Genomic DNA, 25094 nt, shown 5'->3' with positions numbered 1-25094 from the left:
GGGATTCAGAGGTCTTTACCCCTCAGGTGTTGGAGCTAGCCTGAGAGTGTTCACGGGAGCCCGGCGGGTGGGTGGGGACAGGGCAGACTCATACCAAGCACTGTCCTTCCTTACCCTGAGCCCCAGGACGAGGGGGCCAGCTCGTCCCTTTTCGGGCCTGGGCAGTGGCACTTCCCAGTACTGACCACCAGGGGGCGTTGCGACCCTGGAGTTTACTCGGGCAGTGTGCGGCCAGCAGATGCTTGTAACCCTGCTACGTCAGCCTGGCGGGTGCCCCCTGCTCGCACTGGGGAGGACACATGGAGGTGAACCTGAGGTCTGAAGAGTGGGATTGGGCAAGAGGCTGGAGCAAAACGTCTTGGTCAGAGCCAGGCCTGGGGGTTTTCCAAGCACAAACCCAGAATGAAAACCAAGCTGTGATCAGCTCCAGAAAGAGGCCCAGTTCTCAGGGAACAGTGAACTGGAAGAGGTCTCCAGATCCCAAGGGTCAGGGCTTGGACCTGTGGGCGGCTGGAGAATGCAGCCCAGAAAGAGGGGCCTGGAGGAGAACAGTGAGACCCAGCGGCCGGCCTCCTCCCCTGTGAGCCAGCCCTTCCCGCCCTCCCTCAGGGTCTGCTAACTTGATGTGATGTCTGACTGAGGAGCTGTGAGAGGCTGGCGGGAGTGGGCGGGGGAGGATGGGTCACAGCCTGATGGCCAGATATCCCCCTGACCGGGGAGCATAAGGACAGGGGCACAGGGGCCAGGGGAAACCAAGTCTGGGCTCTCCTTCAGGAGGCAGGACAACTTGGTGTTTCTAAAGTGCCCACAAGGAAATGGGGTTTTGTGTCTGCAGAGTCTGGGCCCTGAGCCCAGGAGGGCGGTACTTCTAGGGTCCCCTGGGGACAGGATGGAGGCTGGGCTGGTGGGGTGTGCAAGTCTTCTCAGCCTTCATTTGGCCCCAGAGGAAAGACCGTGGCCCCGTTTGCAGGAGAGAAGACTGAGGCCTGAGGGGCTAGGCTTGTTCCGGGTGGAGGTAAAGCTCCTTGGGTTCCTGCATATGGGCTGAGTGTACCCAGTTCCCCAGGCCCCATGGGGCTCAGCAGAGAGCTCCGTCAGGTGCTGGGGGACTTGGTTTCCTCTCTTTCCTTCCCACTGTCTCCTGCTCTCACCTCCTGCCCAAGGATATTCAGGGTCTTTCCCAGCTCGGCCTGTCCAGCCATACCTCTAGCCAGGCCTAGCGTCATGTTCTTTCCCTTCTTGGGACTTTGCTCCTCTGGTCCCTGCACCCTGGCCTCAGCCTGACCAGGATGGCTAGGGAGATGGGGAACGCCAACCCTCAGACCCGCTGTCTCTACTGCCCCTGCCTTCCCAGCGGGTGGGCTGGCCCTGGCCCAGCAATGCACTTTATTTCCGGGCTGAGGAATGTCACTGTGGTATGGGGGATAGTGGGGGCAGAAGAAGGTGCCCACAGCCCTCCCCACCCCACAGGGCAGCTATGGGAACAGGCCTACTGGAGAGTCTGCCCAGGGTGACCAGGGGCTCAGGATGGGGCCTGGCAGGCTGTGTGGCTCTGTGGGCAGTTCCTCTGCTGTACCAGGAGGTGTTGAGAGGTCTGGGGCGGGCAATGCTCAGCTGGGAAGGAAGCCAGAGCATACAGGGGGCGGTGGGGGGCTGTGTGGGTGGGAGTCCAGCCTGTGGACCCTGCACCCTGTGCTCCTGCTGAGCCTGGTCAAGAGGGGCCTCAATGGGTCCCCTCCCCCAGCTGCCTCCCTGTTGGGTACACTGAGGCCTAGGCAGGGGAGGAGCCAGGCTACTGTCCCCAGGAGAGGAGGCGCAGCCAGCACAGACGGACACAGGGAAGCAGACACACAGCCAGGGGAGCGCAGAGATGCAGATGGCAGGGCAGCCTCACTCTCAGGAGGCCCGTGGTGGCGTTTAGACAGCAGGCCCCAGGGATGGATGGTCTGGTGGGCAGTGGGTGCCGAGGGCCAGGTGCAGGCCCTGTTTGCTCTCCTCACACAGATGTCTTGTAGTCGTGGGTGTCTGACGCAGATTGGGAAGCTGAGCCCCATCCTGGTCACCCCTGTTTCCTGGCTAGGCTGCGGCTGAGCTGGGACTTGAAGCCAGGTCCTGAGTGACATTGCCTTGGGTCCCCCCTCCCTCTGTCTCTGGCCCCCTTCAGCCCCACCTCTGTGCCCCACACATCCTCAGTGTCCTCTGGCTCTGGGGATGCCGAGACGAGCTGTTGCTGGGTGGAACCACACCAAGAAAGCGGGAGTCGAGGCGCCACTGCAGCCCCCTTGTCCCTCTGAGCCTGATCCAGGAGAGAGGACCGGGCAGGCTCGAGCCCGCTGTCCTAGCTTTGTTGGGAACTGGAGAAGAGCCGTGGGGGCTCTGGGCAGCCTGTCCCTGGCTCCCTCGGGGGCAGGAGGTGCCAAGGCCTCCAGCACATGGGTTGGGATAGTCCTGGGCAGGAGGGGTGTCTGTACCATCCAGGCTTGCAGGGGGCAGGCTATGGGAATGAGGGAGTTAACGGCAGTCGCTTGCTCCTCTCTGGAAGGAAAACTCCCCATAAACGCCCTGCTCCCTGGCCTCCTGCCAGGGCCAAGAACAGGGGCTGAAAACTGGAAGTTCATGCGTGTGGCCAGCTCTGCCTCTGCAGCAAGCGCTTGAGTAGGGCAGCTGCCCCACTGCCCTGCCGCCGCTGCCGCCGGCCGCCGGTCCATATACCCACCTGTCCGCCCGCTGCCTCTGTTCGTCTCTAAGCCTGTCTGTCCACGCGTCTGCAACCCCGTCTCTGTCCAACTGGCTCTCTGACCACCCTCTTCCTATCCTATGTCCAGCTGTCTAGACTGTCAATCCGTTTGTCTGTCTCTGGCTTCCATCTGTTTGCTCATCTGTCCAATCACCTGTGAGTCTGTCTGCCCATCTTCTTGTGCATTCATCCACCCATCTGTCTGTGCACCTGCCTTCTCTCTCCACTCCGGGCCTCAGAGCCATGGCCCAAGGCCGCAGGGCCACGGTCAGCATGGTGCTGCTGGGGTTGGGGCTGGCCCTGGCCATTGTCGTGCCTGCCGTGGTCCTCTCCCGCCGCCACACCAGCTGCGGCCCCCAGGCCTTTGCCCACGCTGCGGTTGCTGCTGACTCCAAGGTCTGCTCGGACATTGGACGGTGAGTAAGGGGTGGGTGGGAACTGGGTGGCTCTAGGTGGCTGGCCCCTCCTGGAGACTTTGTGATTGATGGTGATAGTGTGGAGAAGGTGTGTGTGTGTGTGTGTGTGTGTGTGTGTGTGTGTGTGTGTGTACACTCATGGTGGGAGCCACGTGGGTTTGGATGCCAGCAAGGAAGCAGCCCCAGGACCCTTGCACAGAGCAGGAGGCAGGTGTGCACATGGGACAGAAGGGGGTTTGGGGAGATGGACAGACATGGTGTGAGTCTATTCCTCGCTCCAGCACTCAGGAGGCCCGGAGAGGGCACTGCCACAGTGTCACCGGTCTGGCCCAGGCTGACCCTGGTAACTGGTGCTGGCCCTTCAGAGAAGCCACAACAGTTCTCCAAGGCTGGGTTTTTTTTTCCCAGAAGCATGGGCAAGTCCTGGCCTGCCATCGTGCACTCAGTGCTGCCCAGGGCCAGTCTCTCACCCTGGCCTGGGACTGGGGAAACCTGCCCTTGCCAGCACCATGTCCCCCACTGCCTCCCCTTCTGATGTCAGGGCCCGGGGCCCAGCCAGTGACTGTTGGATGTTTGGGGCCGGGGCAAGGTGGGTGTTAGAGAGGGGCCCCAGCTGGTGTTTTCCAACTCTCCCAGGAAGCCCAGCCCACGGGAGTTTTCCGCTGCCCACCGAGGCAGAGCATAGCAGGACACCCCTCCTGGCCATTGGCCCCCAGCCCGGGCCAGCGAGAAGCTCGAGCAGTCATCCCCCTCCCTGCTGGCTGGGTCTGTTTCCTGGAATAACTACCTCATGGATCATTGTCAGGATCAGAAGTGCTTTGTAAACCGAGGGGACAGTCCCGGAGCAAGGGGGAGTGTGGCCAAGTCCTGGCCCGGGTGGTGTTCGGTGCCACCTTTGTTCTGGCTTCCCCGTTCCCGCGTGCTCATCCTTCTGTTTCATTCATTCTCCTCCTTCTTTCCTTCCTCCCTTTGTCTGTCCATGTCTCTCCTGACCTGGTCCTCTTTCCCCTCCCTCAGGGCCCCTTCTTGGATGAGGGTGGCAGTCCAGACCAGACGGCATGGTCTCCCCAGGGGCCTCCCAGGTGATGGCAGGGGAGGGAGCCTCCCTTCCCCCATGCTCTGGAGAGTGTGCCGAGGTCCTAGCCCACCAGAACCTAGAGTTGTAGAGATGCAAACGGGGCCTGGCGCTTCAGGCCCTAGAGACCACGGGGACCACATGGCCCCCAGCAGTGGGAGCCACTGCCACGTTTCTCTGGGGGGGGTCTGGGCCCGCTGCATCTCCCTGAGACTCTGTGTGAGGGTCGGGGTTGGGTCTCTGCTCGGAGCCCATGATGCCTCCTGCAACTCTCCTTAGTGAGGAGAGAGGATGTGGTTTCTCCCCTGTGTTTTGTGTATTTGTCAAACAACACTCTCCACTTCCTGTTCTTGGTGGGAGGCAGCCTGGAGCTGGCCCCAGCTGCTGTGGGACATGGGACAAGAGACCCTGGCTGGGCTGGGGGCCTCTTGGCCAAGGTCCACCCCTTTGAGGGCTCCTGGCCCTGCTGCTGCAGGGTCTGAAGCCCACTCTCCTTCCTCCCTGCTGTCCCAAGCTTCCGCACTGCCTTCTCCTCTCTCCAGCGGGGCCTCTTAGACCCAGTTTCCTCCTACCCAACCAGCACTAGGTTTACTCCTTTGGGCTGGGCCTTCTGCTGCAGCCAGAGCTCCTGGGGGAGGGTTCTTTTTTTTTTTTAAGATTTTATGTATTCATTTGAGAGAGAGTGAGCAAGAGAGAACAGAAGCAGGGTGATGGGTAGAGGGAGAAGCAGACTCCCCCCTGAGCAGGGAACCTGATGCGGGACTCGATCGGGGACCCCAGGATCATGACCTGAGCCGAAGGCAGACGCTTAACTGACTGAGCCATCCGCGGGCCCCTGGGGGAGGGTTCTTACGGTTGACATGAGTGAGGACCCAGCACCATGAGTAATGGATAAATGGACACACGGTGACAGGGAGGTCCCTTCCCTCTAGTCTGTCATCTTCCAGCCCCGTATCCCCGCGCGTCAGGCTTATGGGCAAACTGGGCGTTCTGAGGCTCCGAGTAAGTGCTTCTCTTCTAGGGGAACCGCGTGAGCTTCAGGGTAGTGGTGCCTTTTAGGCTTGTGACCTGCGTCTGCGGTGGCTACTCAGAAATACCTGCCCCCCACAGGATCCTCAGTGGGAAGATTCATTGCTTTTCCCAGAATCCGATGGGATTCGTTGCTGCCCTTGATTTACAAGGACACGAGGCCTGCGCGGAAGGGAGCTTCCAGGCCCAGCTCGGACCGTTCTCTGCTGCCTCTGCAGGGATGGAAATTGCCCCGAGCGGCTGGAGGGGTGGGGTCTTCCCAGAGCCCTCCATCGCCTGTCCTGGACCTAAATGCCTGCCCAGCCCCTAAAAGGTCTCTAAAGGCCAGAGCTTTACTCATAAAGGGAGTAGTTGTGGAAGAGGTTGGGGGGGAGCCTGGGTGGCTCAGTCGGCTAAGCATCTGCCTTCAGCTCAGGTCATGATCTCAGGGTCCTAGGATTGAGCCCCATGTGTGTGCGTGGGGGGGGGGTCCCTACTCAGCGGGGAGCCTGCTTCTCCCTCTCCCTCTGCCTGCTGCTCCCCCTGCTTGTGCTCTCTCTTTCTCTCAAATAAATAAATAAAATTTTTGGGGACGTCTGGGTGTCTCAGTCAGTTAAGTGGCTACCTTCGGCTTGGGTCGTGATCCTGGGGTCCTGGGATTGAGTTCCAGGTCGGTCTCCCTGCTCAGTGGGGAGCCTGCTTCTCCCTCTGCCCCTCTCCCTGCTTGTGCTTGCTCTCTATTTCTCTCTCTCTCTCTCACTGACAAATAAATGGGTGAAATCTTTAAAAAAATTATTTTTAATTAAAAATTTAAAAAAAAGAAGAGGATGGTGGGGCCCAGAGTGCTCACCTTTTAGAGCATTGGAGTCTGGGCTGCCACTGGGCTGGAGGCGGGGGTGGGGACGGGCTCCTGAGAGCTGGGTCTTATCAGCTACTCCAGCCCCATTCAGTGGTCTGTGGGTCATGCTCTAGGCACAGAAGAGAGCAGGGACCCTGGCACGTTGTTGCAACCTTCGAGCCTCAGTTTCCCCACCTATGAAATGGGACTCATGCCAGCCCTTCCTTCCTGGGGGGCATGAAGCTTGCCTGGCCCGTAGGGGGTGCTTCCTTGCCGACAGCATGCTGTCTGACCACTAACTGTTCTAGTGGCTCGCACTGGATGTGGGCCAGCATCTCAGGACCTGGAGTTAGGGCCCAGAGTCAGAGCAGGGGACCCTACTGTGGGGAAGGCTCATAGGGGTTAGGGTGTGACTCCACCCCTTCCTTCCGTCCCTGCCCCGGTGACCCTAGTGGCTCTCCAGTCTCCTGGCCAGCTCACCAGGAAATCACTGCATTTCCTCCCCTCTGGGGCTGTGCCTGTGGAAACAACCTGTGTGCCTGGACACTATGCGCCGGCATGTGGGAGCGTGCACACCTGGGTGGGTACACGTGTGACAGCAGTGATGGTGAAAGCAGCCTCTCAGCTCCTTGGGGACAGACGTGTGAGAAATGCATGATGGTTCTGCACTGCCGCTCTCTGCTGGCCAGGACTGCTCCCACTTACAGTTGAAAAGACCCAGGTTTGGGGCGCCTGGCGGGCTCAGTCGGTAGAGCATGGGACTCTTGATCTCGGGGTCATGAGTTTGAGCCTCACATTGGTTGTAGCGTTTACTTTAAAAAAAAAAAAAAAAAGACCCAGGGGCGTCTGGGTGGCACAGCAGTTAAGCGTCTGCCTTCGGCTCAGGGCGTGATCCCGGCGTTATGGGATTGAGCCCCACATCAGGCTCCTCCACTATGAGCCTGCTTCTTCCTCTCCCACTCCCCCTGCTTGTGTTCCCTCTCTCGCTGGCTGTCTCTATCTCTGTCGAATAAATAAATAAAATCTTAAAAAAAAAAAAAAGACCCAGTCTCAGGGAGGTTGAACCATGTGCCCCGTATCATGCAGCTGGAATGCAAGGGTGGTTTAACATATTTTAAAAGACAAAAATTATTTGATTGTCTTGATAATGCAGAGAATGCATTTGATATAAAACCTGATAGGAAAATGGCAAAAGATTTTAACAGAAACTTAAAAAAGAGAATATTCAAATGACCAAAATCACAACCCCTCAGCATTAGGCATGGATTTGTTGATTGTCCATCTCAGCCACCACGAAGGCAAGGACTTCGACCATCTGGTTCCCTCCATGCCCCCAGGACAGTGGCTGGCAGGCGGTAGGTGCCACATTCTTACTTGACGATTCGAGAAGCAGGTCTGCACCTCACGCATCCACAATGCCCACTGACGTGTACTCCGTGTACATGGCATGATGTGTGATGGCCCAGGCTCAGGACCACATGGGCTGGAGTTTCTGCTCACCAGCTGCAGGATATGGGGCACGTGATTCAACCTCCCAGAGCCTGGGTCTTTTTTTTTTTTTTTTTAAGTAAACTGTACACCCAGCCTGGGGCTCAAACTCATGACCCCGAGATCAAGAGTCACAGGCTTAGCTGCATTTCACAAATTTTTTGTTGCTGTTTTGGCTATTTCCCCCCTAAATGCTTATATTTTTGTTTTTTTTAAAGATTTATTTATTTATTTGAGACAGCATGAGCTGGAGACGCAGAGGGAGAGGGAGAGAGAATTTCACGTAGGCTCAGCACTGAGCGCAGAGCCCGATGTGGGGCTCTGTCCCACGACCCTGAGATCACGACCTGAGTCAAAATCAAGAGTCAGATGCTTAACTGACTGAGCCACCCAGGTGCCCCTATTTTTTTTTTCTTTTGGAAAAGTTTTAAACCCACAGAAAAATGGAAAGAATGCCCATTTACACTTCACTTAGGTTCACCAATTGTTAATATTTTCACCTCATTTTCCATGGAGCCTGATGTGGGGCTCAATCCCAGGAGCCTGAGATCACGACCTGACCTGAAATCAAGAGGGGGCTGCCTAACCAACTGAGCCAGCCAGGGGCCCCTATGACATTAATGTTTTTAAAGAAGCCTGTCCAGTTGAATCACAGCCTTGCTTCACAATCTTGGTTTGTCTGATTATTTCCTCACTATCAGATTCTGGTTCAACACGAAGGCTCCCCCATCACTGGTGATACTAAGTGGGGTCACTTCATAAAGGTGATATCTTCCAGATCTCCCTATTGAAAGGGATATCATTTTCCTTATTAATAACATGGGGGGCACCTGTGCGGTTCAGTCGGTTAAGCGACTGCCTTCAGCTCGGGTCATGATCCCGGGGTCCTGGGATCGGGGCCCGGATTGGGCTCCTTGCTCAGCGGGGAGCCTGTTCTCCCTCTCCCTCTGCCTCTGTGTGCACCTGTTCTCTCTCTCTCTGTCAGATAAATAAAATCTTTAAAAAAATAAATTAGTAACATATGGTTTGATACTTTGAGACCAGATGAACTTTCTTTTTTCAAACAACACCTGACCCCATGTTTTACATCTATTTTGGTCCTTGTCTGAATAAATAAATTTGTGTTTGCAAAATTGTGATTTCTAAACCTGTCATTTCTTCAACATTCATTAGTTTGCATTCTTCTGTAAAAAAGACCCCCTCCTCCTCAGCCTAGACGTTCTTGAATATCACTATGGACTCAAGGATTGTTTTGATTCAATGTTATAATCCATCCCGTTATTCTTTTTGATGCCCAAATCATCACAGATTTGACCAATGGGAGCCCGTCTAAGCCAGCAACTGTATTCTTTTACACAAATCCATTAGCCTTAGAAAATTTTCTTGACTTCTAGCCCAAAATGTTCCAGGATCTACTTGGATATTCTCTCAGCCAGATCTGAAATCAGGAATCAGTAGAGTATGGTATTTCAGACACCAGGATCTGAAGGCTAGGGGTGTTCATTGAGACAGGGAAATCATTGTTTCTACATTGTATCCGTGCATAAAACCAGAAGAAATGTACAAATATCATGAGTCTGTACTGAAACCTCCAGCTGAGATCCACCACCATAGGCTTCCTCCCATGACCTCCGTCTGATACTGTGTGTCTCTTCTGCCATGGTCAAAGAAGTTCCCACCAATGTTAATATATTTACACACTCACTCTTTCCCCAATAATCACAAAATAGTTTCAAAATTACTTCAACAAGACCACTATGAGCAACAAATCTACTAAGTAAAATTCGAGATGTCTTTGCAGGTTTTCTATTGTTGTCGTTTTTGTTTTGTTGTCCTTAGGTTATATCCCACTAAGGATATATGGTAAAATTAAATTATTTTTCCTGTGTGGCTATCAGTTCAATATATCATTAGCTTGATTTTTTTTTCAGTTTGTATTCAATTTTATTTTTGTTTTTATTTGTTTTAATTTTATTTTTGTAAAAAGATACCCTCAAAGATCTTATTCACATCACCTTCATCCTGTTCCTATTCAGTCTTCTAGAGGGAATAATTTCCATTTGTCTCTGATTTATTTTTTTCCTATGGTCTTTTAAAATTTACATATCTTTCCATTTTCTTTTTTTTTTTTTTTTTTTTCTATTTCTGTGTTTCTATTTGCAAAACAAGCAAATACATCACTTATTTTCTCTTTTTGGTATAGCTTTTGATATCAAGAAAGGTTTATATCTTTGCTCTAATGGTTATTATATTTCTGCTGATATCTTTATTGTATGTTATATACTATATGTAATTACAATATTAGATATATAAATATGGTACTTTCAGTTCTTCCACTTTTTTGAGATACTCTTTATTTGCTCCTTTGATGGTTAAACTAAGCTATGGTGCCCAGTCTTTTGGCCAAATACTAGTCTAGATGTTGCTCTGAGGGTATTTGGGAGATGTGATTAACATTTCATTCAGTTGACTTTAAATAAAACATGATCCCCCAATGTGGGTGGGCCACATCCAATCAGTTGAAGGCCTGAAATGCAAAAACAGGTTTCCCAGAGAGGGAATTCTACCTCAAATCTGTAACATAAAAATCCCATCTGAGGGGCACCTGGGTGGCTCAGTCAGCTAAGTGTCTGCCTCCCGCTCAGGTCATGATCCCAGGGATTGAGCCGGGCAGTGGGCTCTCTGCTCAGCGGGGAGCCTGCTTCTCCCCCTCCCCCTCCTGCCACTCATGCTTTCTCTCTCTGAAATAAATAAAATAAAATGTTTAAAAAAACAAAAACCCATGTGAGTTTCCATTCTCCTGGCCTGCCCTACAGATTTTGAACTTGCCAGCCTCTGCAATAGCATGAACCAGTTCCTCAAAATAAAAATCTCTCTCTTTAAGGTTTTCATCTCTTTTTGATTAAAAAAATTTCCCCCTTTTCTTCTCTTTCTTTTAAGGAGACTCTGTAGGCATTTGCTCTGTGCTTATCTTTGTGTTGCCTTCATTTCTGAGAGTTTTTTTCTTTTATGTCTTATTCTTTCCTGAGTCATATAATTTTGGGATTTTCTTTTGTATAATTTTGTTTTTTAAGTCATCTTTTCCAATCTCTTCATTGGCAGTTTTTCTAATTCTGAGTATGCTGCTGCTTCATTGCTTCTATAATCCTTTTAATTTACTCTGGCACATTTTGACATATTAAGTTGCTGTTTACATCTGCTTTGTGGGCTCGTCTTTCTGGTACACCTCCGTGGGTCACCGTTCTGCTCCTTACATCTTTTTTCCTTACAACAACTCTGTACGGGGTGTGACTTCAGCATGTTTTATTGTTCATGTTCAAGCAAGACGAACTGTCCTGTACTTTCAGCCTGGAAGGCAGGTCAAAACAGTTTTTATCGCTTCATGGCTCTTGGATTCCCTCTGCTGTTTTCACAAAATGATTGGAAAAAAAAATATATATATATATATATATATATATAGTCTCCTACTTTCTGATAATTGTTTTCTCTTTCCTCTGCCTCTGTGGTTCCAGTCCTGTTCAGTTTGTTTCTACTACAGCAGCTTCTCGTCAGGGCAGGTCTCTCTGCCCTGGAGGAGAACGTGGGTTTACGCGTTTTGAGAGTTCTCAGGATCCAGACCTCTTTGGCACCGTGCCTGCGCTTGGCCACCTTCCACTCACCCATAAACCAGAGACTGCCAAACCCAATCCGTAACACTCATCGAGTGAAGGTTCTCAGATTGGCCCTCCAGACTTCCCTAGGAGACTCCGTGCGAATGTGGGAGTTCTTCAGGCCGATCGCCTCCCTTCCCCATCCTCCCACACCATCGCCGATAACCCCACACACTCTGATGTCTGGTATTTTCACTGCACTTGGTTCAAAACACTTTTCTTTCTTTCTTTCTTTCTTTCTTTCTTTCTTTCTTTCTTTCTTTCTTTCTTTCTTTCTTTCTTTCTTTCTTTCTGATTTTATTTATTTATTCGACAGAGAGAGACAGCCAGCGAGAGAGGGAACACAAGCAGGGGGAGTGGGAGAGGAAGAAGCAGGCTCATAGCAGAGGTGCCTGATGTGGGGCTCGATCCCAGAACGCCAGGATCACGCCCTGAGCAGAAGGCAGACGCTTAATGACTGTGCCACCCAGGCGCCTCTCAAAACACTTTCTAATCTCCATTGTAAGGTCTTCTTTGTCCCATGGGCTATTTTGTCAGTGTTTTTCTTGATTTCCAAATACATGGGGATTTTCTTTTTTTTTTTAATTTGAATTCAATTAATTCACATATAGTGTATTTTTAATTTCAGAGGTAGAGTTCAATGATTCATCAATCTTATATAATACCCAGTGTTCATTATATCACGTGCCCTTCTTAATGTCCATCACCCAGTTACCCCATCCCCTCACCCCCTTGGCCTCCAGCAAACCTCAGTTTGTTTCCTATGATTAAGAGTCTCTCATGTACACACACACACACACACACACACACACACACACACCACATCTTCTTTATTCATTCATCTGTCGATGGACATCTGGGCTATTTCCATAGTTTGGCTATCGTGGACATTGCTGCTGTGAACATTGGGGTACGGGTGCCTCTTCGGATCACTGCCTCTGTATTTTTGGGGTAAATACCCAGTAGTGCAATTGCTGGTTCATAGGGTAGCTCTATTTTCAACTTTTTGAGGACCCTCCATACTGTTTTCCAGAATGGCTGCACCAGCTTGCATTCCCACCGACGGTGTAAGAGGGCTCTACATGGGGGTTTTCTTTTCTTTTCTTAAGATTGTATTTATTTGTTTGAGAGAGAGAGATAGTGAGAGAGAGAGCACAAGCAGAATGGCAGAGGGAGAGGCAGACTCCCCACTGAGCAGGGAGCCCCATGTGGGGCTCGATCCCAGGACCCTGAGATCATGACCTGAGCTGAAGGCAGCTGCTTAACCGACTGACCCACCCTGGCGCCTCTACATGGGGCTTTCTAAGTCATTTATATTATTTCAGTTCTTCGAAACTTGATGATCTGTTTATATAAACATTCTATGTGTTCTGGAGCGTGTATTCAACTGTGTGACTTGAGTACAGCATTCTGTCTGCGGTAGTTCAGTCGGCTGATTATAGTGCTGGCATGCAAATCTTCTGTAGCCCCGCTGATACTTTCCCTGCTTATTCCGTAAGTTTCTGAGAGAAGTATGTTAAAGTCTCCTACCATGTAGATCTATTTCTTCTTTTCATTCTGCCAGGTTTTGCTGTATATGTTTTTAAACTGTTACGTATACACACATCCAGATTTTTATATCTTCCTGTTGAATTGAGCTTTTTATAATAGTAATGTGTCCCTGTTAGCTCTAATAAATTTTTCTTCTTAAAGTCTACTTTGTCTGAAATTAATATAGTCATACATGTTGGTTAGCGTTCACATGATACATATATTTTTTGTCATTTTATCCTTATGTCTCTTACTATAGTTTCTATATATTCTATACATTTCCCCCCTCTGTACTTAAATTTCGATATTTTGTATTCCACTAATCTTTAAAAAAAAAAAAAATTGTGTCCGGGGCGCCTGGGTGGCTCAGTCAGTTAAGCGTCTGCCTTCGGCTCAGGTCATGATCCCGGGGTCCTGGGATGGAGTCCCCATTGGGCTCCCTGCTCAGCGGGGAGTCTGCTTCTCCCTCTGCCTCTGCCGCTCCTCCCCGCTCATGCTCTCTCTCTCTTTCTTGTACTCTCTCTCACTCAAATAAATAAATAAAAATCTCTTGTAAAAGTTTATGTCCAGTCTGTTGTTAAGGCACTGTTAGCACTGAGCTCCTAATTCCATGTTTTATCATTGCCATTTCTCTGGGGAAGTCCTTAAGCTTGTCTTTTATATCCTTAAATGTAGTTATTTCGAGTCTGTGGTCTGACAGTTTCATAATCTGGAGGTCCCACGGGTCTCTTTCTTCATCGTTTGTGCTTTCTCTTAGGCTTTGTTTATGTTGTATTGCTGCCTTGTTTGCTTGGTGATTTTAAAGTTAGCCTTTGGAGAGTGTGTTGGAAACTGTCAAAAACAATTGTTAGAAATAATCTGAGGCCCAGAATACCAACATTCTGGAACGACTTTAATCCCATTTGATTGAAAGGGATGATCTGAGGCTGGGCCACTGGGCTTGTCAGGGCTGGCCTATTTCTCGTTTTACTCCCAGAGTGAGGACCCATCCCCCAGCGCAGTCCACCAGCGTGCCCAGGCCCCAGCCACGCGAGGACGTCAAAAGCACTACGTGGCCTCTTGGTCACTTCTTCCAGGACTGGCAAACATCTTGAGGGGAAAAGCACCTCCAACTGCCAGACCCCTCTGTCTCTCGACCTGCCTTTCTTCCCTTCCTGTGATGCCTTTAAGTGGACATATTCTCTTTGGCTCTTCAAGGGGTCTGTGGGAAATTTGATCTGAATGATTTCGTTTCCCATTACAGGGATGTCTGATTTACATTTTGACAGATAATTTTGTTAAAACGTAAGGGAAGGCAGATGCGGGGGACCAAGTGGGAGACCATTGGAATAACCCAGTGAGAGATGCTGGTGGCTTCGATCTGGGCGTGAAAGAAAGGGGTGAATGCTTGTGTCCTTTTCTAAGATAGTGAAGGTAGAAAGGGAGCCATTTTGGGGGGCAGAAGTGGGAAGGAAGTACAGTTTAGGTCATGTTAAGAGTGCAATGCCTCAAATAAAAACTTAAGAAAGAAACAAGCAAACCCAAACCAAACCAAAAACAAACAAACAAACAAAAAAAAAAACAAAAAAAGAAATGCCTCTTAGACATCCAGAGGAGGTATCTTGTGGACGGCTGGGGAAGTGTCTGGGGTTTAGGGAGAGGTCTGAGCTGGAGATAAAACTTGGGGGTCTTCAGTGTGGGGGTTGCATTTTTAGCTCTGAGCCTGGATCAGCTCATCTGGGAGAAGATATAGGTGCACAAGGACGGAGGACTGAGCCGGAAGCCCCCATCAGCATGAGGTCAGGGAGGTGGGGGGAACCAGAGCATGATGGTGGTTGGTGATGGGAGCGTGTCTCCTGGAAGCCGAGTGCAGAAAACACTTCCAGAGGCAGGGAACAACGGGTCAGGCGAGATGAGGCTTTTGTGATGGGGATTTTTTTAAAAAATTGTTTTCCAGTTTGTCTTTTGTTTTTGTTTGTGGTGTTTTAATCTTATGAAGCATCTGTGTTTCTCTCTGCTTGGATGCGACCATCTTCGTTGTGTCATGCTGCTGGCTTCTGCCGCTGGCTTCTGCCGCTTTCCCCGCTCCAACATTCCACGTGTCCATGCTGTAGCCATGTGTGCCCACGGGTGGGCCCAGAGCAAGGACATGTGGCTCAGGGGAGGCTGTGAGCCCAGGGAGGGTGTCAGGGTCAGAGGTCCTATGGGATGGGGGAGGGGAACCAGGTCCACTCATTCTTTGGGCCTTGGTTTCCCCATCTGTAATTGGTTTATATGCTCGCTTCCTTGAAGTGCTGGGGAAGATTCCTGAGTGTGCAGGAAGAGGCAGCCCCCAGTGAACTGTGCAGGGCTGTGCCCTAGGAACAGGGTCACTTTCTCAGCACAGACCAGTCTAACTAGTACCTTGGAGCTAAAAGGCCCACCCCTTGGTGCCCATGGACAAGTGGAGACTGAGACCAGAGAATATTCCCATAGACACTGGGAACCCATTAGCCCAAGCCCCTGGTGTCAGGGCAAGATCCTGGGCTCACCTAAAAAAGTCCAGTCTTAAAAGGGTTGGGACCTGTTGTATCCCCAGTGAGATGCAGAGTGGGGGCTGCCTAGACTGGGCTCCTGGACTGCTGGGAGGGACTGGGAGGCTGGCCCAGGCAAACGAGCCAGGGCTCCTGGGAGGGGCTAGCGAATAATGGCTGCAAAGGACTGCGCAAACTGAGAAATACCTTATATAAGGCAAAGGGCAGTGTGAATGGTATTACAATTTGCAATCTGTAGAGGGCTACGGACCCGTGAGCAGCTGGACTTGAGGGGGCAGCCCAGTGAGGTCTCTGACCTAACCCAGAGTTTGGTGGCAGCGGATGGTCACCTGCCTGTCACCTTGCCCCAGTAAACGCCAGCGAGCAAGCCCACGTTGGGAGGCTGGGGCTGGGGAGCCCGGCCTCTCATTCTGTGCTGTGTCCCCTAGAGCCATCCTCCAGCAGCATGGCTCACCTGTGGATGCTGCCATTGCGGCTCTGGTCTGCACTGGAGTCGTCAACCCTCAGAGCATGGGCCTGGGCGGAGGGGTTATCTTCACCATCTACAATGCAACCACGGGTGAGTTCGTACGGGGGACCCGTGGGGAGGACGGGCTGGCCCACAAGCACTAACAGTGAGGTGCTTGCAAACATAAGTGTTTGCCAAGCTGTCCTGTGCACCCATGTCCCTCCTTGGGTCCTCTTGGCGCCCCCCACTTCCCCTACCTTGTCTGTGCAAAGCCACTGCAGATGATCTCAAGTATGAGCACTGTCAGGGAAGAAGAAATTCTTTTGCCTTTCAAGGTCCTTCTAGACGGACTAAGGATTAAATTGACATGAGACAAAGTCAGATTTAATTTCCTATGTATGAGGAATGCACACAGACATGGAAATCCCAAAGACAGACAAAATGAGCTAAGGAGAAGGGGGTAGGGGTCTGGGACTCAAAAGGGAAGGAATGCAATTCATGGGAAGGTAAAGAAGAGTAACCATTTGCTAAACAAATGTGTGTGGGGCCACTAGGAAACAATGGGGCCCCAGGACTTTGACTAAACAGGCCTTGCCAAGTCCCTCCCTGTCTCCCGTACCTAGCTCATATCCTACTGTAGTTATCTATGGGGATGGCTCTCTTCCTGGAGCAGGTCCTCTGTCTAAATTCTCTCGGGCAGTAGTAGGGGGAGAGGTAAAAAGCTCTTCTGGACTCTGCTGGGTTTTAATTGCTTTTAACTCAAAAATAATCTTCAAGCCAGAGTGGCCCATCTTTTGGTGTCCTGCTCTTGACCCCCTACAACACAGAGGCCAGTTCAAGGTACAAAGAGAGAAACTGAGGCCTAGGGCAAGGCCAGGGCCACAGGAGGGGGGTATGGTGTGGGGTGAGGCCTGGCAGCCACAGGAATGCCCCCGAGCACTCACATGCCCTGCTCCAATTCCAGGGAAGGTGGAAGTCATCAATGCCAGGGAGACAGTGCCCACCAACTACGTCCCGGGTCTGCTGGACCAGTGTGAGCAGGCCCAGCCACTGGGCACAGGTGAGGCCCTACGAGGGGCCACCCTCTCCCATCCCACCAGGCCACTGCGGCTGACCAGAACCCTCCCCTGAAGGGGCTTTGTGGACAGGCTGTGACATCCTGGTGCCAGGGGACAGCAGCTATTGAATGGGGAGCCCCCATGGAGGACCCGACCTGCTGTAGTTGGGGGAGTCTTCCTGGGACAGGGCTTTCTGAGTAGGGAGTGGTGATCCTAGCAGAGGGACCAGCCTGGCGAAGGCCTGGAAGGTTCAGCGGAGATGGGCGGTGGAGGTGGTCCTGGGGCCAGTTTGTGCTGGGCCCCAAGGGAAGGCAGTGGGGAGCCATGGGGCAGAGGAGGGGAGAGTTGAACAGGGAGGGAAATAGTCAGGTGTGGGCTCCAGAAAACTCATGCTGGCTGCCATGCTAGGGGGACCAAGAGGGTGGGGCAAGTGTGGGGCTGGTGGAGAACCCCTGTGGAAGGCTATGGGGCTGAGGGCAGAGGCGTGACTCCACGGTGCCTTGCAGGGGCCCAGTGGATCGGAGTGCCGGGGGAACTCCGTGGCTATGCCGAGGCCCACCGCCGCCATGGCCGCCTGCCCTGGGCACAACTGTTCCAGCCCACCATCTCCCTGCTCCGAGGGGACTACCACGTGCCCTCCATCCTCAGTCAGTTCCTGCAGAGTGACTTCCTACGGCCTTCCTTGTCCAAGACGTCCCTCAGGTGAGCACTTCCCCAGGGGGTGCCCTGGGCTCCCGCTCAGCTCCTGGGTTCAGGGCTGTGGCTTGTCTGCCTGGCTCCCACCCCAGTTCCACCTCAGCCCCTCCTTGAACTGGAGGGTTGACCCTGTGCAGGCATCAGGGGCCTGAAGGCCAAGAAGGCCAGTACTTGGCTGTCGCGGTTGACAGACCTTTGAGCTCGGTGGCAGAGCCTCATCGGAGGGGCTCAGGCCAGAAGGGGTTATATCCAAGTGCTGGGACTCCGGGATGCATATTTGGACTCGGCCACTGCCCTCTGGCCCCGCCCTTCTTCTCTACCCACGCCCCATGCCCGTGCCAGCCCCCGACCATGTCTTCCCAGGGGTGTCCCAGGCCCCAGTAGGGAGCGTGCCCCCCCCGGGCCAGGCTGATGAGTGAGGTGAGAGGCTTCAGCCCCACACAATCCTAGAGGAACCATCTCCCCTGATGTCTACACCAGCCCCTCAGGACCCTGGACCAGGACTGCGTCCCTGTAGGCTCCCAAGGAACCCACAAGAGCCCCCTGCAGGAGTGCGGCTGCCTTCTGGGGCCTGGCCCCTCCCTGAGGCTGCCCCCAACTCCCCAGGCAGCTCTTTTTCAACGGCACAGAACCCCTGAGGGCTCAGGACCCATTCCCCTGGCCCGCACTTGCCGCCACCCTGGAAACCGTGGCCACGGAGGGGGCAGAGGCTTTCTACACAGGGACGCTGGGCCAGATGCTGCTGGAGGACATTGCCGATCAAGGTCAGCTGCACTGAGGTCCCAGCCCTGCCAGAGAAAGAGTTGGGCTCTGGGTGCTAGGGGTGAGGGCAGACCCTCCCCCAAGGCCTGCCGGAATGTCAACTCCCCAGGACTTGGGGAGGCCATGCCTCCAGGCCTGCCCACTGCTGGCCTCAAGGACCCTGCAGTCAGGCCCTTGAGGAGCAGAGTCCCCGTAAACCAGGGAGGTAGTGGTGGCCATAGGAGGCCACAGTGGGCTCCTGGGCCTGGAGCTGGCCCCTCTCACAATCTGCCAGAGGCCAGCTTCCTCTCTCACCTCCCCATCCTCTTCCCACCAAACCTGCCCGCCTCTGGCCTCTGTCCACCCATCCCTCGCCTGGCTCTAGGGTCCAGCCCTGACAGCACTGCCTGCAGACCCTCCGTCACCCCTAGGGCTCTAGGAGGCTGGTTGAGGTGGGGAGCCCCATCACGTGACCTGGGATCAGGGGCTGTCGCTCTGCCTCAGTGTTCCTGTCTGTACATGGGGTCTCTTGTGTCTCACCTCAGGCAGCGGGCTGACCCCGCAGGACCTGGCATCATTTCAGGCGGAGGTAGTGGAGGCCCTGGAGATGCCCCTGGGGGACTACACCCTGTACTCACCGCCACCACCTGCAGGGGGCGCGATTCTCAGCCTCATCCTCAACGTGCTCCAAGGTAAGACTCCCCGCCCTCCCACCCAGAGGCCTGCCCCCCTGGGAACTCCGAGCCAGCGGTAGCTTTGGGCAGCCTGCCTTTTCTGGCTTGGCCCCTCCTCGGACACCAAAGCTGGGGCTGTGGAAACGGGTCAAGACATTGTGTCTTCGAGCTGGCCTCTGGCACGTCCACCCTGGGGGCTTCGCTGAAGGGTCCCACGTCGTCCGCCCAGTGAGCCCTCCCCCCGCAGGTGGACTCCGCAGGTGGTGAGCGGCCGGCCAGAGTGTGCATTCGGGGCTGAGGCCTGGCCTGCGGGATGGCGAGGGGGTCCCGGCCGAGCCCAGGGCTGGGGCTGCCCACGGCTGACTGTGTCAGCTCCCTGTGACTAGCGTGACAGATTACCACAAACTGGCGGTTTAAAGCAACAGGAATCTATTTTCTCCTAGTTCTGGAGACCAGACACCAAAATCAGGTGTCAGCTGATCCGTGTTTCCTCTGGGGACTCTGGGGACAATCCGTTCTGTGTCTCATCCAGCTCTTGGTGGCTGCCTCCTGCACAGAGCCTCTTCCTCTTCTCTGTGTGTCTGTTTTATGAGATTACTTTTAATTGTGTGATTACATTTAGAGCCCACCCGGGTAATCTGGGATAATCTGCTCTTCTCCAGATCCTTAACGCAATCACACATTTTGCCATATAAGGTAAAATTCACTTTTTTGCCATATAAGGTAGTAGTCACAGGTTCTGGGGATTAGGACATGACAAATCTTTGTTGAGGGGGCCAGCATTCCCCCCCGCTACCCAGGGTGAGCCCCACCTGCCCCCATCCCCTCCCCAGGGTTCAACTTCTCCTCGGAGTCGGTGGCCAGGTCCGAGGGGAGTGTGAACTTGTACCATCACCTTGTGGAGACGCTCAAGTTTGCCGGGGGACAGAGGTGGCGGCTGTGGGACCCCCGCAGCCACCTGGATATCCAGGTGAGGTGGCCTGTAGCCGCTGGAGGGCCCTCTTCCCAGCCCCAGGGCTCAGCACGAAGGGAAGGTGAGGCTGTCCCTGGACCCCAAGAGCCTGACTGGGTGAGGTTGGAGGGATGCGTACAGAGTTTTAGGACAGGACAGCCTGGCAGTGGCCCAGGGCAGGGAGGGTGAGGCAGGCCTGTGGACTAGAAGGCAAGTACTAGAGGGACAGTGTTGGCGCCGTATCTCAGAGGACCTGGAGGACGAGCAGGGTCTGGGGGTAGCCTGGGCTCGAAGAAGACAGACTGGAGAGAGCCTCCCAAGGGACCCTCTTCTCTGTGGGCCCCACCTGGCCCCTCACTGAACTTGCCACTTGCCCGGCCACCCAAGAACGTCTCCCAGGACCTGCTGGGAGAGGCTTTGGCCCAGCATATCCGCCGGCAGATCGACGCTCGGGGTGACCACCAGCCTAGTCACTACAGCCTGGCCGGGGCCTGGGGCCACAAGATGGGCACATCGCACGTGTCTGTGCTGGGGGAGGATGGCAGCGCTGTGGCGGCCACCAGCACCATCAACACGCCGTATGTGCCTGCCTGACCCCAGGCCCCACTCCTCCCCCTCCCCCCGCTTGTTTTAGGAACCCGGTCTCCCCTTGCTTGTGTCCATGGGGCAGTGCATTGCTTTTCCCTTCGCCTCTTCCTTGCTGTTAGAGGGGCCATCCACCTCTGTCCTCTCTGGCTGGAAGGCTGCTAATGGGTGGCCCTGAGCCAGGACCTTGGGGATGAGCTTTGCCCAGAAGGACGCCCTGATGGGGGGCACAGTGCCGGGGAGGGAGCAGCAGCTCCGGCATGCCAGCGGGCTGTCACTAGCATGAGGGTCTCCTGGAGAGCGGTGCTCCCACACGGGAGCGGGGCTGGGAGACTGCAGCCTGCAGCCCAGGCTCCGCCTCTGCTCGCAGCTTCGGGGCAATGCTGTACTCACCGCGCACGGGCATCCTCCTCAACAACGAGCTTCTGGACCTATGCTGGAGGCGCCCCCCGGGCTCCAAAGTCACCCCCCAACCCGGTGAGCCTGAGGACCCCACTGGTGAGAAGAGGGAAGGTGGGCAGGCTGGTGCCACGAGGCAGTCCCTGGGCCAGCCCCAGTTCGCACAGCGGTGAATGGAGACACAGACGGAGGGGCGGTCTGGAGGGTGCTGGCTGGAAGTGAGGCTGCAGGTGACACCCATCCGGCCTCCAGTTCCAGGCGAGCGGCCTCCATCATCCATGGTTCCTTCCATCTTGGTCAACACAGCCCAGGGGTCAAAGCTGGTGATTGGTGGGGCTGGTGGGGAGCTCATCATCTCTGCTGTGGCCCAGGTGAGTCAGGGAGCTCCTGGCTGGAACATCCCCTCTCCCAGGGGCCTGAAGGGGATGCTGTCCAGGGGCTGGTGTCCCCTCCCTCCCCTCCTGTGTTCTCTTTCTCTCCCCCAGGCCATCATAAACAAGCTGTGGCTTGGCTTTGACCTGAGCACTGCCATTGCAGCCCCCATCCTGCACGTCACCAGCAAGGGCCATGTGGAGTACGAGCCCCGCTTCAGCCAGGTAAGGCCGCCGTCCCCGCCACCACTAGGACAGACGCCTTAGAGCACGCTGCTCCAAGCCCCCGGCGGATCTCAGCCACTGAGGGTCGTAGGCTGGGCACACTTCCCCCTCGGGGCCATGAGTTCAGAAGCTCAGTCGGGGAGGCACCAGGCCAGTCTTGTGGCCTCCAAGGCAGAGAACAGAGTGTCGTCCATGCTCGTCCCAGGCCAAGCACGTCTGCATCTCAGTCTCTGCCCTGCTCTGTTCTCCCCAGGCGCTAGTTCCCTGGCTGTGGCCTCCCCCTCTTGGTGATCTGTTTCCTTGTGAGACTCGCAGCTTTTCGGTGTGCAGTTCATCTGTAAGAGTGTTACTTGGTGGCAGTCTGCATAGCGATTTCCTTCTGGGGCGTGGGGGTGCATTAGTGCTGGTCCTTATGAACGTTTCTTGGTTCCCCCCACACAAGCAGGTCCCCAGAGGTAAATTCTCTCGTCCCACCTCCTGCCCCAACAGACAGTCACCTTCCTTCCGAAGAGCTTCTCTGGGCTGGCAGACGCCTGTTGCTAGGTCTAATTTAAAAGGCTGGCAGCTTTTGAAGGCTCCGAGCGTCATGCCTGGGCACCGTCCAGCCAGCTAGCGTTTAAGGTCCCAAAGCTGCCTTGTCCGTGGTGAGGTGCTCTTGGTGTCAAGACTGCCTCCCACGGCCCTTAGGCCACTGAGGACCACAGAGCAAGGAACCTTGACTCCAAGGGAGGGTGTAGTCCCTGCAAACCTTGGTCTTGGGGGCCGGAGACAAGGACTCTCGGAGTCTGAGGCACTCCCTTCCTATATAGGCTCCTCCCCATGGTGTCCTCAGATCCAGGCCGGAAATGATCTTGCATCTCAAGCTCCTTCTGGCCTGGGTGATGTTCTCTCTGCCATGCCCCCTGGAGCCTGGCTTCTCCACTGGGACTCTTTGTGGGAGGCCACAGACTCCAGGCCCTCCAGACGCCACCATACCCAGTGCCCTCCCATCCTCACCGCTGCTGATGCCCAGTCCTGCCTTCTCAGCTGGGACTCAGATCTCTGCCCTGGGCCCTGTCTCCTCGACAGGTAGAGCTAAGCTGTCTTCACCTGGGCACTGGCCTTCTCTCCCTTCCAGGAGGTGCAGAAGGGGCTCCAGGCCAGGGGCCACAACCAAACCAAGAGTCCCTTTTTCCTGAATGTGGTCCAGGCTGTGTCCCAGGACGGGGCCTGTGTGTATGCCGCAGCGGACCCGAGGAAAGGTGGGGAGGCCTCAGGCTACTGAGGAGACTGCTCCCAAGAGCTGCGATCCAGCCCACCATCAGTGTGTGCCCAGGCTGGCCTTAGCCATGGAACGAAGCACTCATGCAGGACCTGGACCCTTTGGTGGAGGGTCAGCCTGGGGCTGCAAGAGGTGGGGACAGCCTGGAAGATGGATGACTGTGGGGACTGAGCCCTCTCCCAGAGCCCCTTGTGGCCCTGCCGTGACCCCCAAGCCTCCCCTAGACCTTACACCCAGGACTGCGGCCTACCCTCCCCCAAGCCCCACTCCCCATCTGTATACCCTCTAGTCCAAGATTAAAGAGGAGGGTGGACTTCAGCCTGATTTGGGGTCTTGTTGTGGGAGGGCACCCCTAGAAAGCACACACACTGAGTTCCTACAATCTACAGCACACCAGCAGGGAGTTGGGGAAACGCGACCTAGCGACTGGCTGGCCTCGCCCCGGCCACCCCTGGATGGAGGCGGCACCCCTGCAGCCTGCTGGGCCTCCACAGTAGGGCTATCTGGGGCCTGCCTGTAGGCGGGAAGGCAGGGCAGTGGCCTGGGGGCACCTGCCGCTGGCTCTCGCCAGGCCTTAGGACCATCCTTGGATCTTGTCCTCTGTGCCAGGAAAAGGTCAGATGAAGTAGGACTTAAGCCCCACCCTAGCCCCCAGCCCATGCCCTCACCCTCAGCACTGTTGACGTTTCGAGTGAAAGAGTCTTTGTTGGGGGGCTGTCCCCACATCGTAGTGTTCGAGCAGTATCCCCCGCTTCGGTTTGCTAGATGCAGAACACCCACTACCAAATCATTTGCTAGATGCAGAACACCCACTACCACCACCAGTGGCCAAATCATCCCAAATCAATGAGAACAGCTCTTCTGGACCCATTAGCCCCCAGTTGCTGCGTGGGCTGCCCTCCCTGAGGGTGCCTTGCTGGACTGACTGGGGGTCCTGCCTACACTGGTTCCTGGGAGCATTGGGTGTTCCCCCAATGTCCTGTAGGGGCAAACCTCCACCTGGCAGGTCTGAGGCCTGGTTCCACTGCTGAGCCACGGCCATGGCCTCCCACCCTGCTCGTCCTATTTGGCCAAGCAGGACGGGAGTGGCTATTATTTCCCTGTGCCTGCTGAGACAACGTACCCCAGAGTGCCTTAAAACTACAGCGATGTATGCTCTCACAGGCTGGGAGTCTGAAATCAGTATCACCGGGCTGAAAGCAGGGTGTAGGCAGGGCTGAGTTCCCTCTGGGGGCTCTAGGGAGAATCCTTCCTGCCTCTGCCCACTTCTGGTGGCTGCTGGTGTCCCTTGGTTTGTGGCCACATCACCCCAGTTCCTCCCTCTGTGGTCACGTGAAGGCTCCTTCTGCTCTGGTCGGGTCTGGGTGGAGAAGGTGCCCTCAGAAAGGGGCTAAGGACACTTGTGGGCGTCTAGGACCCCTCCGGATCATCCAGGATACTCTCTTGTCTCAAGACCCTTACCTCCGTCGCAGAGTCACTTCTGCCATATTAGGTAACATTCACAAGTGCTGGGGATCAGGATGGGGACCTGACGGGACTTTTCATCGACCACACATGGGCAGAGGGGGCTGGATGGGGAAGATCTCTGATCTGAGCTTGACTGCGAGGGTGTAGGGGGGTATTCTGACAGACTCCAAGAAGTGAAAGGACTGGGAACAAGGGTGGCCGACTTTGAGAAAGGGGACAGGCCTACTATTGTCACTGTGCTCCGTGGTGGACCTCGGGGCCACTCACAGCTACACTCAGGCAGCCTGGAGGCCACAGCTCTTCCCAGAGTCTGACCTTGGGAGGGAGTGGGAAGAAGATGTTTGGGAAGGGCAGGTCTGGTTCAAGAGTCAGGGGTGCAGAAAAAGTGGGCTTAGACAAGCAGGAGTGGTGGTGGTGGGAGGGGAGGTTACATGGTGGGGTCCAGAGTCCGGCCCTGTGCTGTCAGGACCATCCTTAGGGGAGGCGCCTTGGCTACCGTCCGGATGACTCTCGCACATCACTCACTGAACTTCACAGCCAGCACGGGTGACAGAGCTCCCTTCCATACTGCTTTTGAGGCTTAACAAAAGTCCCAGGCCCAGCTCTCATGGGCCCTGCAGGTCCCCCCCGAGGCTCAGTTAGCACACATGAGCTGATGGGTCCCCACCCCCAGCTCTGTCCCAGGTTTCTGGATCATCAGACCCCATACCCACACACCAACTGGGGCCACAAGCACCTTGGACTCAACACGCCGAACGGGAAGGCAGCTCTGAGGCGACCGGAGGCTCTCTGGGGTCCGCCTCTCCCACTCGGGGCACCCAGTCCTCTTTCCCCCTCCACGTGGCTCAGCCCTGGCTCCGTCTCCTTATCCCTCTCCACCTCCTTGCTGCTGCCACTGCCTCCATCCACCCCCACTCGTGACAGTGACGGGCCTTGGAAGATGCGCGCCTGATCCTGGCACG

At 54.7% G+C, this 25094-nt stretch overlaps 1 protein-coding gene across 1 annotated transcript; it reads left to right on the top strand.

Moving 5' to 3' along the window:
* Positions 1-32: 32 nt before the first annotated feature.
* Positions 33-22983, top strand: GGT5 (gamma-glutamyltransferase 5). Its single transcript, XM_087857552.1, has 13 exons — positions 33-1015; positions 2977-3153; positions 15684-15814; positions 16668-16763; positions 17268-17463; positions 18064-18221; positions 18744-18890; positions 19706-19842; positions 20212-20402; positions 20780-20886; positions 21061-21179; positions 21294-21404; positions 22522-22983. The coding sequence occupies exons 2-13, from the start codon at positions 2981-2983 to the stop codon at positions 22666-22668; spliced, it is 1713 nt and encodes a 570-aa protein (XP_087713678.1). The 5' UTR covers positions 33-1015; positions 2977-2980; the 3' UTR covers positions 22669-22983.
* The last annotated feature ends 2111 nt before the right edge of the window (positions 22984-25094 follow it).

This window comes from Ursus americanus, chromosome 30 (assembly GCF_024610735.1).
Source record: "Ursus americanus isolate L20-20 chromosome 30, mUrsAme1.1.p, whole genome shotgun sequence".
Taxonomy (NCBI): domain Eukaryota; kingdom Metazoa; phylum Chordata; class Mammalia; order Carnivora; family Ursidae; genus Ursus; species Ursus americanus.
The sequence above is the reverse complement of the archived record's forward strand: the minus strand, read 5'-3'. Positions and strand labels throughout refer to the sequence as shown.